The 16,371-nt window shown below is 39.0% G+C and overlaps 1 protein-coding gene across 1 annotated transcript; it reads left to right on the top strand.

Moving 5' to 3' along the window:
- Positions 1-12,536: 12,536 nt before the first annotated feature.
- Positions 12,537-13,906, top strand: LOC137216808 (peptidyl-prolyl cis-trans isomerase D-like). The gene is given in 2 exon segments (XM_067722869.1): positions 12,537-12,926; positions 13,100-13,906. Coding segments are annotated over 2 exon segments (1,110 nt in total). The 5' UTR covers positions 12,537-12,596; the 3' UTR covers positions 13,880-13,906.
- The last annotated feature ends 2,465 nt before the right edge of the window (positions 13,907-16,371 follow it).

Genomic DNA, 16,371 nt, shown 5'->3' with positions numbered 1-16,371 from the left:
ACGAATAGATTGAGTACTCACTGCTTGAAGCTACTCTCTCCATTGATATGCAATTCATAAATCAAGGCAATATAGTACTTTTGTGCTACATTTGGGGTCTTTGATCTCAGCCCCCTACCAACTGTAGATACATCCATATCTCCTGCTTTAGGACACATACATAGAGCTGTTACACAAGACATGAGGAATTCAATATTAAGGCAAATTTGATTGTAGTTCTTTTCCAACTTTTTATCCTAGTTCAAGTAACTGGGTCTCTATCTGGTCCCTGAGACTTTTCCGTACTGATAAGCTACCAAATCTTGAGGGATGGAAAACCTCCTTTGTTCTTTTCCGTTATGACCCCAAGCTATATTCCTGTGACTGAAGCCCTATTACCAGCTACCAGACTTTCCTTGGTGCTATCTGCCAGCTTAGATCTTTGAATACCTTAACAGTTTGTGGTTACGCTCTGTACACTTGGGAAATTCTTTTATCCATTAATATCACTATGTCAGGGAATTCCCTGGTGATCCAGTGGTTAAGACTCCACGCTCCCAATGCAGGGGGCACGGGTTCGATCCCTGGTCAGGGAACTAAGATCCCTCATGTCTCATGGCACTTCCAAAAAAAGAAAAAAAAAAATCATTATGTCAATAGCTCGTCCATGCCATATGATTGTTACTGTATTTCCTTGGAGACCATGTTTCTTCTGTGTGGCAGGGTCTATTCCCATTACTTGACGTTTTCAGTTTCCCACAGTCTGCAGCACCCCAGTGTGCCCTGTATTTGTTAATCCTTTGGTTCCTAGTTATATCACAGAAAAAGACAGAATACACAGGAGTGTCATCAAAAGACTGTAGCTTCTGGGAATTCCCTGGTGGTCCAGTGGTTAGGACTTGGTTCTTTCACTGCTGTGGCCTGGGTGGGTTCGATCCCTGGTTGGGGAACTAAGATCCTGCAAGCAGTACGGCAGGGCCAAAAAGAAAAAAAAAAGAAAAAGAAAAAAAAGACTGTAGATTCAGATGCTTTGAACTTGTAGGACGTTGGAAGACTGTATTTTTTTTTTTTTTGCAGTGAAGATGTTTATAAGGGAAATAAAGGTGAAATCAGTATTTTGAGAAAGGTGGAGAGAATGAATTTTGCAAGTTTAGAGGTGGTAGAGTGAAGTAATTAGAAGTATTTTGGTTGGTTGGAAATCAACAGAAAACATTCAGAAAAATATTATGCAAAAAAGGGAGAATTTGTTATAAAGAGGTTTCTCATGGAACTCATGGGTGTAAATGCAATTCATCTTGAGGAAGGGACTCTCTTGTCATCTCTGTCATTTTTATTTGTTTTTATTTGTATATCTGCTTCATTCTCTGAAGATAAGTCTTGTCAGATTTTAAAGTAATGGAACAGAAAATATGATCTTTTAAAAAGCAAATATACATCTGATCATGTAACTCCCTGCTTTAAAACCTCTGATGGATTTCCACTGCACTTGGAATAAAACCTAAAGTCCTTAACATGCTCTACAAAGCCCAATGTTATCTGGTCCCTACCTCCTTCTCTAATCTCATTTCCTGTGACTTCTCTTTTATTCCTCTGACTTTGTAGATAATTTAGATTACTGGTTGGGGGTCTTTATATTTTCTGTTTCCCTTACTCTTTATTACATCGCCCTGTCCTATTTTTTCTAGTCCATGTTATTCCTGAAATTATGCTGTTCATGAATTTATCTGTTTATCATCCAATACCATCTCAGTTGTGAGCTGCATGAGAGCTAAGACATTGCCTGTTCCTTTCACTCTTGTCGCTCCAGTACTTAGTATTATGCATGACACACATTAGGGACTCAAACACTTGCTAAACCAATTAAAAGAGCAAGATGATTGAACATTGAGAGTCAGACATCAGCAGAATGACCTGGCATTAGAGAGAAAAAAAGGCATAAACAATACTAATGTTATTTAAATATATACAATGTATAACAATAAGCAATAAATAGTCATAATAACTCATTTTTTTTGAATTCTTACTCTCTGTTTGGCACCGTTCAAAGAACTTTATCTGTGTTAACTCATTATTCTTCTCAACAGCCCTATGAGGTAGGTGTCGTTATGATCCCCATTTTAAATTTGTGGAAGCTAAAGCATGAAAATGTTAAGCCAGGATTCGGGATATAGACCTAGATAGTCTGAGTATACACAAAGTACACTTAAACACGAATGGTTATTGCCTTCCTTGGCTGCACAGTGACACAGCAAAACAAACTTGATTCCGGAGCAAATTCTCCTTCCAACATTCTCTAGCCAGTTATATCTAAGGCCTGAATATAAGTCCTAACTTAAAGGTTGGAATAAGTAAGAAGACCCAAGGGCAAATCAAAGTTTGTGAGAGGTGGGAGCCAAGTTGTTCTCAACACAAATAAAAAAAGTTCAAAAATTGAATTGACCAACTTTACGAATAGTGAAAATAAAATCACTGGAAATAAAATGTGAAGGTAGATTTCATTTTACTGTCTCTAATTAGTGGTCTTTCAGAATGAAGTACACAGCGCTGTTTAGAAAACACTGTGTGTGTGTGTGTGTGTGTGTGTGTGTGTGTGTGTGTCTAGGGGTGGTGGTCTCACATTCAAGTACTTCATAGTTTGTCTCAAAAAAGGGCAATATTAAATTTTTGTGCATTTATAAGCATTCATCCAACCAGTGGAAGATATTTTTTTTCAAGTAGAGCAAAATCAGTGTCATAAAAGAACTACTGAAGTATAAATGTTGAGGTTACTCTGACATCCAACAAACCTCAGACCGGAAAAAACAGAAAAAGTGTTTACCTTAAGGGCAGGTGAAGGGAATACAGAACCATCCATTAAGAGGGCATTAAAATGGAAATCTTGATTCTTACTGTGAAATGTTGAATACATTTTTTTTTAACAGTGTGTGCTGTTTGCCACAAGATGGCAGCTAAGCAATTGTCATTTGAATATGGCAAAGGTAGGTAGGCAGTGTTGTGCAGAAATCCTTTTTATCTCTAACGAAATACAAGTTGAGTTTCAAATTTTGCTTCTAACAATATACACATTTGTAAAAGCCATGGTACCTAGGACCTTGCCATCAAATATATAGAGAGCCAACATTTGGGGGGTGGTTATAGACTTTTAAAGTTATTGGGAGGATGGTATTGATTATTAGCCAAAAAAAAAAGTCCTGGATAAGGCTTATTAAAGTACAATCAAACATAGAAAGCACAAGCTATATAAAAAGATGTGCCATGATCTTGGAGAAGAATGAAAATGTATAGGTTGGATGAGGCAACCAAGCTTCATTCCAGCTAATTAATCATTCCAGCAATGATGCTTATCTTGGTTGTTGAATCAATGGTTCAGTAAACTGCATCAATTATTAAGAGACCCAAACCATGAGAGGAAAACCATTTTAGAAAGGTGCATCAGGCACAAAACATTGTTCTTTAAGCTCAGCCTTCTCCATGAAGTCCTTTCTCATTTCCTCTGAATTTGTATCACACCTGCTGCCCAAACCACTCCCTTTAGGGAGTGCCTGGATCTATGGTGTAGTCTGTGTCTTTTGAATTTTTTTTTTTTTTAGATTATAAAGTCCTTATGGCTAAGAAGTCTATTCTACTTTTCCATGCTAAGCATGTGGCTCACCTGGCAGAGTGCTCAGTTACAGAATGGTCATAGTAGCATGGGTAGTACAGTTCAGAAGTTAAAAGTGTGGAGCCTGGGGGCTTCCCTGGTGGCGCAGTGGTTGAGAGTCCGCCTGCCGATGCAGGGGACACGGGTTCGTGTCCCACATGCCGCGGAGCGGCTGGGCCCGTGAGCCATGGCCGCTGAGCCTGCGCGTCCGGAGCCTGTGCTCCGCAACGGGAGAGGCCGCCAACAGTGAGAGGCCCGCGTACCGCAAAAAAAAAAAAAAAAAAAAGTGTGGAGCCTGGAGCCATACTGCCAGAATTTATATCCCATCTCTGTGTAACCTTACTTAAGTTATTTAACGTCTCTAAGCCCTTAATTTTTCTCAAATGTAAAATGATTAGCAGTTAATATAAGTAAAACATTTTAAATGGTGCCCAGTGTGAAGTAAGTTCTTTATTAGTCTTTGCTATCAATGATTCATGTCTTGGAGAGGCCCCTAATATGAAAGGCCCGGGTTGCCTCTTGAGTTGCCTCCTGGTAGAGTGATTAAACCTGGTACTGGGAAACCAACTGCTCTCTACTGGTAAGCCCTCTGGTCACAATGACGCCAAGTAATGTTTCCTTAAGAGAAAGAGTTTCGTCATAAGTACCTGGAAATCCCATAACCCGTTCTATAAGGAGTAGTTTGTCCTGTCATACTTCCATGAAGCAAGTTTGCTCCATATTGGAATTTACAAAGTTCTGTTAATATGGAGAGCTCTGCCCTCTAATGGTGAGGTCTTTTGTTTCGTAATGTGGACAGCTTTGTGGAAGTGTTGGTCCAGTGTTGTCTGTTGGACTGTGTCTTATCCCAGCCATATGATGGGATGGGTGGGGGGATCGGTGGTAATGGAAGGTATTCAATATTTGTTGACTCTTACTTTTAAGCCTTGTGGTAGGACCTTTCACATACAGTACCACATGTAATTGTCACAATTACTAGTCACATTTTACAGCCAAGGAATCTGAGATTCAGAGAGGTGTGTAACTTTCTCAAGATCGTATGACTAATGTTTTACCATGCAATACCATACAATCGTGGATATTGTATGATAGTGGAACCAGGATTTTAATCAAGACCTTTAGCTAAGGCACATGTAATTCTTCTTAAACTCCTTATATATTACCATGGGAAAGGTCAGGTCTCTCATCCTGTTCTAGTCAGTGATGCCAGCTCCTTTATTGCTTAAAAACAGTGTACCAGTTCAGGCAATGACTCTTTGATGCTAATCTTATCGGTTTGCTCTGCAGTGAATTCATACCCATGCCCCATGATATATATATATATATATATATATATATATATAGAGAGAGAGAGAGAGAGAGAGAGAGAGAGAGAGAGAGAGAGAGAGAGAGAGAGAGAGAGAATATACCACATCTTCTTTATCCATTCATCTAGTGATGGACATTTAGATTGCTTCCATATATATCATGGCTATTATAAATAATGCTGCAATGAACGTAGGGGTGCGTATATCTTTTCAAATTACTGTTTTTATATTTTTGGGAAATATCCAGAAGTGGAACTGCTGGATCATATGGTAGTTCTATTTTTAATTTTTTGAGAAACCTCCATACTGTTTTCCATAGCGGCTACACCAATTTACATTCCCACCAACAGTGCACAAGGGATTGCTTTTCTCCACATCCTTGTCAACACTTGTTTTTTGATGTCTTTTTGATAATAGCCATTCTGACACTTGTGAGGCAACATCTCACTGTGGTTTTGATTTGCATTTCCCTGATGATTAGTGATGTTGATCATTGTTTCACGTGTCTGTTGGCCATCAGCATATCCTCTTTGGAGAAATGTCTGCTCAGGTCTTCTGCTCATTTTTTACTTGGATTGTTTGTTTTTTGGATATTGAGTTGTGTGATTTCTTTATATAACTTGGATATTAGCCCCTTATCCCCTATATCATTAGCAAATATTTTCTCTCATTCAGTAGGTTACCTTTTGGTTTATTGATGGTTTTCTTCACTGGGCAAAATATTTCTAGTTGTTGTAGTTCCATTTGTTTATTTTTGCTTTTGTTGCCCTTGCCTCAGGTGACAAATCAAAAAAAAATTGTTAACATTAATGTCAAAGATCATACTGCCTGTGTTTTTTCCTAGGAGTTTTAGGGTTTTGGATCTTACACGTAATTCTTTAATCCATTTTGAGTTTATTTTTATAAGGTGTAAGAAAATAGTCCAGTCTGATTCTCTTGCATGTAGCTGTCCAGTTTTCCCAGCACCATTTACTAAAGAGGCTGTCTTTTCCCTATTATATATTCTTGCCTCCTTTGTCAAAGATTAAGTGACCATGTAAGCATGGGTTTATTTAAAGATTAATTGACCATATAAGCATGGGTTTATTTCTGAACTTTCTATTTTGTTCCATTGATCTATACATCAGTTTTTGTGCCAGTACCATACTTTTTTTGATTATTATGGTTTTGTAGTATAGTCTGAAATCAAGAAGTGTGATACCTCCAGCCTTGTTTTTCTTTCTCAAGATTGCTTTGGCTATTTAGGATGTTTTGTGGTTCCATACAAATTTTAGGATTACTTGTTTTAGTTATGTGAAAAATGCCATTGGTATTTTGGTAGGAATTGCTTTGAATTATAGATTGCTTTGGGTAGGATGGACATTTTAACAATATTAATTCTTCCAATTCATGAACATGATATATCTTTCCATTATGTCATCTCCAATTCTTTCATTGATGTCTTATAGTTTTCAGACTATAGAACTCTCACCTCTTTGGTTAAATTTACTCCTAGGTATTGTATTCTTTTTGATGCAATTGTAAATGGCATTGTTCTCTTAATTCCTCATTCTGATAGATTGTTATTAGTGTATAGAAACACTACATATTTCTGCATATTAATTTTGTATCCTGAAACTTTACTGAATTCATTTATTAGTTCTAATAATTTTTTGGTTGAGTTCATAGGGTTTCTATATATAGTATCATGTCATCTGCAGATAGTGTCAGTTTTACTTCTTTCTTTCCAATTTGGATTCCTTTTATTTCTTTTTCTTCTCTTGCTGCTGTGGCTAGGACTTCCAATACTATGTTGAATAAAAGTGATGAGAGTGGGCATCCTTGTCTTGTTCCTGATCTTAGAGGAAATGCTTTCAGCTTTCCACCATTGAGTATGATGTTGGCTGTAGGTATATCATATATGGCCTTCATTATGTTGAGGTATGTACCCACTTTGTTGAGAGTTTTTATTGCTAATGGATGTTGAATTTTGTCAAATGCTTTTCTGGATCTATTGAGATGATCATATGATTTTTATCCATTTTGTTAATGTGGTGTATCACATTGACTGATTTGTGGATATTGAACCATCCTCTCATCCTTGCGGAAAATTCTACTTGATCAAGATGTCTGATCATTTTAGTGTATTCTTGAATTTGGTTTGTCAATATTCTGTTGAGATTTTTGCATATATCTTCAGGAATCTTGGCCTGTAATTTTCTTTTTTTGTGTATTTGTGTCTGGTTTTAGTATCAGGGTAATGCTGGCTTCATAGAATGAGTTTGGAAGCCTTCCTTCCTCTTCAGTTTTTTGGAATAGTTTGAGAAGGATAAGTATTAAGTCTTCTTTAAACATTTGGTAAAATTCAACCAAGAGGCTTTCTGGTCCTGCACTTTTGTTTGTTGGGAGTTTTTGATTACTGATTAAATTTCATATTAATAATTGGTCTTGGATTTATTGTAATATGTTCCTTCTTCTGCCGTTTTTTCTCTCACTTCTTCCCAATGTAGTTTCACTGTCACTTTTATGGAGGGAGAGGGTATCCGCAGTGCTTCCCATAGTGCCTATATAGAGTAGGTTTTCAAACATTGAAAGGAAATAAATAGTTTCTAGGGGATGTCGAATTAGTTTAATGCCAATGAGGTATTGGTGTCTGTTTTCTAAAAACTGGTGGTTGAAAAACAGATAATCTCCATTAACCCCTGTGAGTTACACTTGAAATAATGAAACAATCATTATCTAGCAATTAATTGGTCAATACCAGATAAATTATTCTCCCACAGTGGCTTTGAGGAACATAAATCAAGTTGAGTTGCTTTGTTTCCATTTTCACCTCTGAAGAGCTAGGTCTCATAGAAGTGTGTTTATCCAAGCCCCTCCCCCAGACTCTCAAAAGAGGTAATACAGGGCTTCCCTGGTGGCGCAGTGGTTGAGAGTCCGCCTGCCGATGCAGGGGACACGGGTTCGTGCCCCGATCTGGGAAGATCCCACATGCCTCAGAGCGGCTGGGCCCGTGAGCCATGGCCGCTGAGCCTGCGCGTCCGGAACCTGTGCTCCGCAACAGGAGAGGCCACAACAGTGAGAGGCCCGCGTACAGCAAAAAAAAAAAAAAGAAGAAGAAGTAATACATATGTAACAGTTTAACCTCAGTTATCAGCTCATATTGGTGTCTGTTTTGATTGGAAGTCTCCTGTTAATGACACCAATCTACACTCTTAACCATCTCCTCTTTCCATGCCTGCCCTTAGTATCTCAAGATGGATGCAGAATAACTGAAATGTGAAAGAAAATTTCCAAGAGAGTTTCTTTGATTGTTTTTGCCCATGACTCTCCAGCTGTGGTAAACAGTTTGTGTTAAATTAATGAAAAATATTTACATTGTTACACATATGTAAATGCTTCTAAAATAACATTTCTTTCTGAAACATGATGGCTAGTGTTAGAATTATTTCTAAAATGGAAAAGGAAAGCATTTTTAGAAATAGACTCTTTTTTAAACTTCAGAGTTATAACTACCCCCCAAGAGGAACTTAAACTAATCATTATGAAATCAATTTATACTTTCATTGATGGAAAATATCTTCAATAGACATTATCTTAAATAGACATCCTGCTGAGGACCTAGAGATAAGCTCATCTGTAGAGCTGCACTGTTTTTTTAAATTATTATTTAAATTAGCTAATTTTGTGCAGCATTTACAGTATTATTACTCTTAAGAAAATTCAAAACTCCATTTTAAACCTACTAATGTAATAGCTACTCTTCAGGGTAGAATAATAAAAGTCACCTACACAACTTGGAGGCTACAATCATAATGTGTTGTAGCTCCAACTTATATAGAAGAATGTTCCCCAGACTACCAAGTGGTGAAAACTTTACAGAAAAAGCATTTATTTCAAAGAAAATGATTTTATTTCTGATACATTTACAATTGCTTTCCACTTGTCCGTATTCTCTGGTCTGCCTTAGAGGATGGTCACCAGGATGTAAGCAATCAAACTTTCACAGTGTAAGGTCTTCAGACACAGTTTCCATTAGTTTCTATTGCCCAACCTACTCAGCTGTAGAAGAGGGATGAAATAAATACTGATTGGCTACCTACTTTGTATACAACACTATGCTAGACACTTAAGACAATACAAAGATGGATAATGTGAATATTGACCTCAAGTAGCTCACATACATATTGGGGACATGAAGTGTATATTATCATGTTAAAATATGTGATACAGACAGGATGCCCACAAACTGGTCACCATGTTCAAAGACTGTATCCTAATATACTGCATTGTGAAATGTATTACAAGTCATTTGTTACCAATCATTTTTAAGTTGCTGAAGGTTCTAAATTATTTACTTAAAGCATGAGTTTGTTAATGCTACTACCTCTATCACTTGCAATCATTTATATTTTTTGCAAGAAAAAGGAGTGTCAGTTGTGTGAGAATTTGGCCCAGTGACTCCTCAGCAAGTGTGCAGGTAGGCTTTCTTGACCCTCTGTCCAGCCCTTGCACAGATGTGAGGAGTACACATGACACTAGGAAAAGAGAAATGGGGTGCAGAGCAGGGAAGCAAGGGTCCAGCTGGAATCTTGCTTATATCATTGTGAAAATATTTCTTTCTCCAGGAATTACGTTTCCATCTTTTAATTTTTCTCTCTTGGGTCTCTGTTGTAGCCATGCTTTCCAAGTAAATGACCCAAACACCTCCAATTACTTCCCAGTAGCCTCTAGACTGCTCTCAGTCATGATACAAACATAGCACAAAGAGTAAAAGATAGCACATAAATAGAAGGTGCAGAACCATACTTGAGCGCTGTATGCCTCTGCAAAGTTTGTGGTTTGTGTATCCAGTAACTACTTCCACCCCGGGCATAGTTCTGTGTGTGTGTCTGTGTATGTGTAGAGGGTGTGGAGAGGAGGGAAGATCTACATCAGAATGATCTGCTTCCTTCCCTTCTATTTACAGAAATAGTTGGGAGTATGACTTCATGGATTCCAGAAAGAACAAACATACTTTACCTTTGCAGGGGAGCGTTTTCACAGAGAACGGTAAATGATCATTCTCAAAGTACTATTTGGGTCGGTTGAGAGAATCTCTCCTTATTTCATGAGAAACTGAGGCTCAGAGGAGTTAAAGCCTTGCCCAAAGCCATATGTCTTGTAGAATATGGCTGCTCGGTATCTTTCTTTCTTGTCCAAGTCAGTAGTGGAACAAATGGTCATTCTTCTGTAACTGTTGTTTTTCTCTTCCTCCTTGTCCTTTCTGTCTTCTCCCAACTTAACAGCCAGGCCTGGGGTAACGTCTAACAACAAAGTTCCTTTGTACTCACAGGTTTTTTGCTTATGGTATCAGTGAGGCACCTTGTCCTGCAGATAAAGAGTATCTTTTTGAAACAAAGAGTTTTTCCACCTTTCTCCTTGCCTATCTTTTTTTTTTTTTTTTTTTTGCGGTACGGGGGCCTCTCACTGTTGTGGCCTCTCCTGTTGCGGAGCACAGGTTCCGGACGCGCAGGCTCGGCGGCCATGGCTCACGGGCCCAGCCGCTCCGCAGCACGTGGGATCTTCCCAGACCGGGGCACGAACCCGTGTCCCCTGCATTGGCAGGCGGACTCTTAACCACTGCACCACCAAGGAAGCCCTTGCCTATCCTATTATATCAAGGAACAGTAGTAGACAGTTCACTTTCTCAAGGCCACCATACATTGCTAACTTCCCGACGACTGACGTTGGAATTTTCCTCACCTCAGTCTTGTCTTACAGTGCATGTCCTATAAAAGCAGAATTGTGGCAGGTGCTCACAGCTGAGCCAGCACTTGAATACATATGGCACCTTTCCCTAAGCCTTGAGTGGCAGGCTCCCTGGGACTCCCTGGGTGGTGTTCCATTAACCATTAACCTTTATGCAATTTTCATTACTTCTCCCTGATCAGCTCACAAATGTGGTCAAGAAAGGCTTGCTTTGTTTGTAAGAGGGGAATTGTTGTTTTCTTCTCATGTTTGGAGCATCTGTGTACGTCTGATATGCTGAAGCCACCTGCCTCCCCTTCAGTTTTGTCTTGTGGAAATATGATTATTTAATATTTTACACAGATTCAAAGTCTTTATCCAAATATCATCTCTGACATCTATCTTATTCCATCCATTCTATTGTAGCACATTACATATGTATACCTAGTGGAATTTCAATTCCACTAGGACCTGGATTCCTCCAGATGGATATAGCAATTTTGAAGTGCACAGGGGAGAGTGTCTATCACTGGAAAGTATCAGGGTGGGAGTGGGGAGAAACTAAGGGGATGATGAATCAGTAGAAAGCCTAGTGGATAGAGTGCCTCTGTCAGCCTTCCATCTATGCTCTTGAGTCTACAAATTCTGTCCTTCTTAGGAAATTGATCTGCACGCTTTTGCTCCTAATTGTTAATGGACTACATAGCAAGCATGGTATAAGTATCTCCCTTTCTCTATTTGTACTAAGAAGTCCTTTCTGTCTTAAATACCTGTAGAAATCTTGGTGGCGGAGGGGCCTGTAAGATAAGGCTGTCTTTAACCCCCTTACTAAGACTCAGGCTGTTTGGTTTTAATCCTAGGATTCTGGGACTGCTTCTCTTCACGTTGGAATAGAGCAGTCCCGATGTAGCCTGAGCAAATGGCATGGACAGGTGAATATGTGCTCAGGTGATCTTCAGCCAGAATAACAACTCCGCCAAGAATTAGTCAGAGTCCTATTGCTTATGGACAAAGAAGGATCAAAATGGAATCATCCAGAAGCTCTGAATAGCCTTGCAACAGGATGACTCAATAAGAGCATATTGGGTTTTGGAGCCAACATTTTGGAAGTTGGGCATTAAAACTGAGTGAAGGTTCGGCATTTGTGAGCTGAGGCAGTCACTTACTGCAGTGCATTGTGCTGATTGCAGGGAAAAGTTGATGGTGACAGCATGCTACCTTTCCCTTCTAATTGGCAGACAAAAGCATCAAAGAATAAATAAATATCACTGAGCCAGCTTGGAACTTACTGAACAGGAATTGCCCAAAAGAATGGAGGAGAAAACAGGCAAGGTTTCACCCAATTCATTCTCTGCTATGTTACTGTAAGTCCAAGTGGGCAGTATTAGTGTAGCGGGTATGGAAATGGATTGTTCATGTTGACATGTGGTACTGTGAGATACCATGAGAATTCTCCAACTTAGAATCAAGCCAGCATTCATTAAAGACAACTGGAGAATCTTTTTCAGCAGGCCGAAAAAAACAATCTGTGCTCCTGCCAAAGAGTTGTTAAATACACCTGCCCTGCTGGTGAATGAAGCAAATCTCGATGGACTGCCAGGCTTCTGACTAATTTATCACATGATAGAGCTGATAGAGGAGGAATCATAGCTGAATGGGAATACAGAGATGTTGGGCTGTGTCCACATTGACAGCTCAACTAACTAAAGCATTTGCTTTGCAAGTAGCAAGGTTAGTTGGTACTATCTTAATAGTCCAAATGTTTGCTTTAAAAATTGAAGTGGGCCGGCGACGGCGGAAGTCGGGAGGTGACGCCAGAAGTTGGGCCGCGGATTCTGAACCCCCGTCGGAAGCGTCTCGCCAGCGCTGCCGTTCTTGGCAGACGGAGCGACTTGGGGGTTCGGGCTGCGCGGCGGCCATGGGGTGTTCCCAGGCGCTCGGGAACGCATCTGCGGGCCACAATGTCGCACCCGTCCCCCCAAGCTAAGCCCTCCAACCCCAGTAACCCCCAAGTCTTCTTCGACGTGGACATAGGAGGGGAGCAAGTTGGTCGAAATGCCTTGGAATTGTTTGCAGATATTGTACCCAAAACTGCAGAAAAATTTCGTATGTTGTGTACAGGAGAAGGCATTGGACCCACCACTGGGAAACCTCTCCATTTCAAAGGATGCCCTTTCCATCGAATTATTAAGAAATTTATGATTCAGGGTGGAAACTTCTCAAATCAGAATGGGACAGGTGGAGAAAGTATTTATGGTGAAAAATTTGAAGATGAAAATTTCCATTAGAAGAGCAACAAAACCATTGCTAATGTCCGGGATGTCAGGGGATTTGCCAACTAGCAGACCTGGTTAATGTCCAGGCTCCTAAAGGACATTAGTGGTGCCTGTGCCTTCTTATCTTCATTGTTCCAAGATGTCCCCATCGGGGTATGTTGCACCATTCAAGTTATAAGAATGGACATCATGATAAAGAGGGATTACTGAGCATGGCAAATGCAGGCAGCAACACAAACGGCTCTCAGTTCTTCATCACCACGGTTCCAACTCCTCACTTGGATGGGAAACACGTGGTGTTTGGCCAAGTGATTAAAGGAATGGGTGTGGCAAGGATTCTGGAAAATGTGGAGGTGAAAGGTGAGAAACCTGCCAAATTGTACGTTATTGCAGAATGCGGAGAACTGAAGGAAGGGGATGATTGGGGAATATTCCCAAAGGATGGATCTGGTGACAGTCATCCAGACTTCCCAGAGGATGCAGACATAGATTTAAAAGATGTAGATAAAATTTTATTAATAACGGAAGACTTAAAAAACATTGGAAATACTTTTTTCAAATCTCAGAACTGGGAGATGGCCATTAAAAAATACACAAAAGTTTTAAGGTATGTGGAAGGCTCGAAGGCTGCTACTGAGAACGCAAGTGGAGCAAAGCTGCAGCCCGTCACTTTGAGCTGCGGGCTGAATATCGGCGCTTGGAAACTGAAGATGTCTGATTGGCAGGGAGCAGTCGACAGTTGTTTGGAGGCCCTTGAAATAGATCCAGCAAATACCAAAGCACTGTACCGTAGAGCCCAAGGATGGCAAGGACTAAAAGAATACGATCGAGCATTGGCTGATCTTAAGAAAGCTCAGGAGATTGCACCAGAGGATAAAGCTATCCAGGCAGAATTGCTGAGAGTCAAGCAAAAGATAAAGGCACAGAAAGATAAAGAGAAGGCAGCTTATGCAAAAATGTTTGCTTAATAAGGAATTCAGTTTTGCTTAAGTATGCATTGATTGTATAAAGCGAATAAGACAATTTAAGGATTTTGTCTATTATGTATGATCCCTAATGTGATCCCTCTGAGACTTCAGTTCCCATTGTTTACAGTCTAGGAATACGTAGGGATTCACTCTTAATAGACCAGTGTCACAAAATATGGTGAAATTGATTTCATTTTAAATGGCTTTCTGCATTACTCACAAAGCATAATGGTGTCCAGCGTATTTTAAACTCCTAGACACATCTTGTTTGAATAAACAGATGAAAACTTAAAAAAAATAAAAATTGAAGTGCACTTCACTGAATCATGTTTAAGAAATGCAATAACTAATCCATTTATTGTAATTAAAACACCATTTTTTTTCCAGGGGAGCTATTAAAATAGATATTTTCAGAACATTTCTGCTTCACTTTCACTAGGAAAATATTCCTGTTGAGGCAAACAGAATTTTGCCCATTTCAAATATGAATAAAAGTGGAATTGCAGTTGGATTATGGCAAAGGGGAGTTTAACTCTTTTAAATACATCTTTTACGTTTTAATTTCTACAATGAGAATGTGCTATATTTGAAATTTATCTAAATATATGCATGTGGATATAGTTATAGATGCAGTGAAAGTGGCGTTGAGTCAATGAGTGTAGAGGTTAGCAGCATAGGATTTTAAATATGACAGATCTTGGTTCATATTTCACCTGTACTATTTCTTAATTATATGGCCTTGGGCAGGTTACATAACCTCATTTGTAAAATGAAGGTAATACTACCTACCTTGAAGAATTGCTGAGAGATTGTGATAATGTATGTAAAATGCTTTGCATACAGCCTAGCACAGAAAGGTGTCCAATTAATGGTTAGCTATTATTTGGATTAGTTTTACTTGTATAGTGCTTTATACTTTTTAAAGTTCTTTCAAGCTTTATTTTATTCAAATGTCTTAATAATCCTGAAAAAAAAGTCAAAACCAAAAGGAGAGGTTTCAAGGATTTTGGCACTTTTCCCTACTGGAATGGTCACTGATGTAGATATGCACCCCCATTCAGGATGCCTGTCATTTCTATTTCCAGTTTTGTTTAATGAGATCTTGGCTTTTACAGTCAGTACTTATCAAGTTGCAATGTATCATTTTGAAAATGGTGACCACTGAACTCACACGTCTTTATCCAGAATACTGGGATATATCCGTGAAGTATTTTTAATGTTTCTGAAGAAAAAAAATCAGTTAAAGTCAAGAAGTTTTATACATCTACGAAGAGAAGGCACAAATGTAGCCTCAACGGTAAACACTTAGGTTCATTCTAAGGAGGCAGGTATAAGTGTCCTTTTAAATGGCATCTACAGAAAGCTATAGTTGACCCAGATCTAATAGGGCATGCAAAAAAAAAAAAAAAAAAAAAGCTCTGCTAACATTAAATAAAACAAACTCTAGAAAAGGCAGCAGCTATCTTTCTATTCTTGCCTTTTCTGGACTTAGATTTTATACATTTATTCTTTTTCATTTTTTACCTTTAAGAAAACTTCTTTCTAGCATACCCTTAGAGATCTCCCTTGTGCAAAAGGACTTGGATTAGACTGATATAGTTCCCTAAGCATTACCTGGAGGACTTGCTAAAATACAGATCGCTGAGCACCAGTCCCAGAATTTCTGATTCATTTGGGAACTACTAACAAGTTCCCGATGCTGCAGATGTTGTTGGTTCAGGAACTAGGAGAACACCTGAATTCAAATAAGTAAGGGTCATAGAGATTTTGTATTTTTAGCTAATTAGAGGACAGAACCTAATGTTTATTTACCTACAGTATGGAGACTGAGTTTCTACCTACTGCATAATGACTTGGCAAATGGAACTTTATCAGTTCGGTGAATAATATCCACTATGTGTCAGGCACTATGCTAGGTGTTAGAGATCTAGCATAAACAAATTAGACAAGTCTAATGGACCTCATAGAGTTTTCATTCTAGTAAGGGGTGAAAGACAACAAAAAATATTGAAATGTACCAGATAATGATAGATTCTATGAAGAAAAATAAAATCAAGTAAGGGGATAAAAAGTGACAGAGATAGGGTACTATTTTATAAAAGGTGGTCTGGGGAACCTCTGAGGAAAGGACATTGAGTAAAGACCTGAACGAAGTAATGGGGTAAGCCATGAGAATGCCTTGGTGTAAAGCTTTCCAGGTAGACAAAGGGACAGGCCCTGAGGTTTATCTAGAGTGTTTAAGAAACAGCATAAATGTCACTGTGGCTAGAGAAGGCTGAACAGTGAATGAAGAAATGAATGATAGGAAATGAGGTCAGTGGGTTAACAGGAACCTGGTCACATAGAGCCTTGCAGGCCATCATAAGGACTTTGGATTTTATTGTGAACAAGATGGGACTTGAGCAATACAAAAAAAAAATTAGACAACATTTGGAAGATGGCTTGAATTTGTCATTTTAATTTAGATGATTTGATGTTGTGTACAGATTGTC

This window comes from Pseudorca crassidens, chromosome X (assembly GCF_039906515.1).
Source record: "Pseudorca crassidens isolate mPseCra1 chromosome X, mPseCra1.hap1, whole genome shotgun sequence".
In the NCBI taxonomy this organism is placed as follows: Eukaryota; Metazoa; Chordata; class Mammalia; order Artiodactyla; family Delphinidae; genus Pseudorca; species Pseudorca crassidens.
Note: the sequence above shows the minus strand (reverse complement) of the source record. Positions and strands in the feature narration are given on the sequence as shown.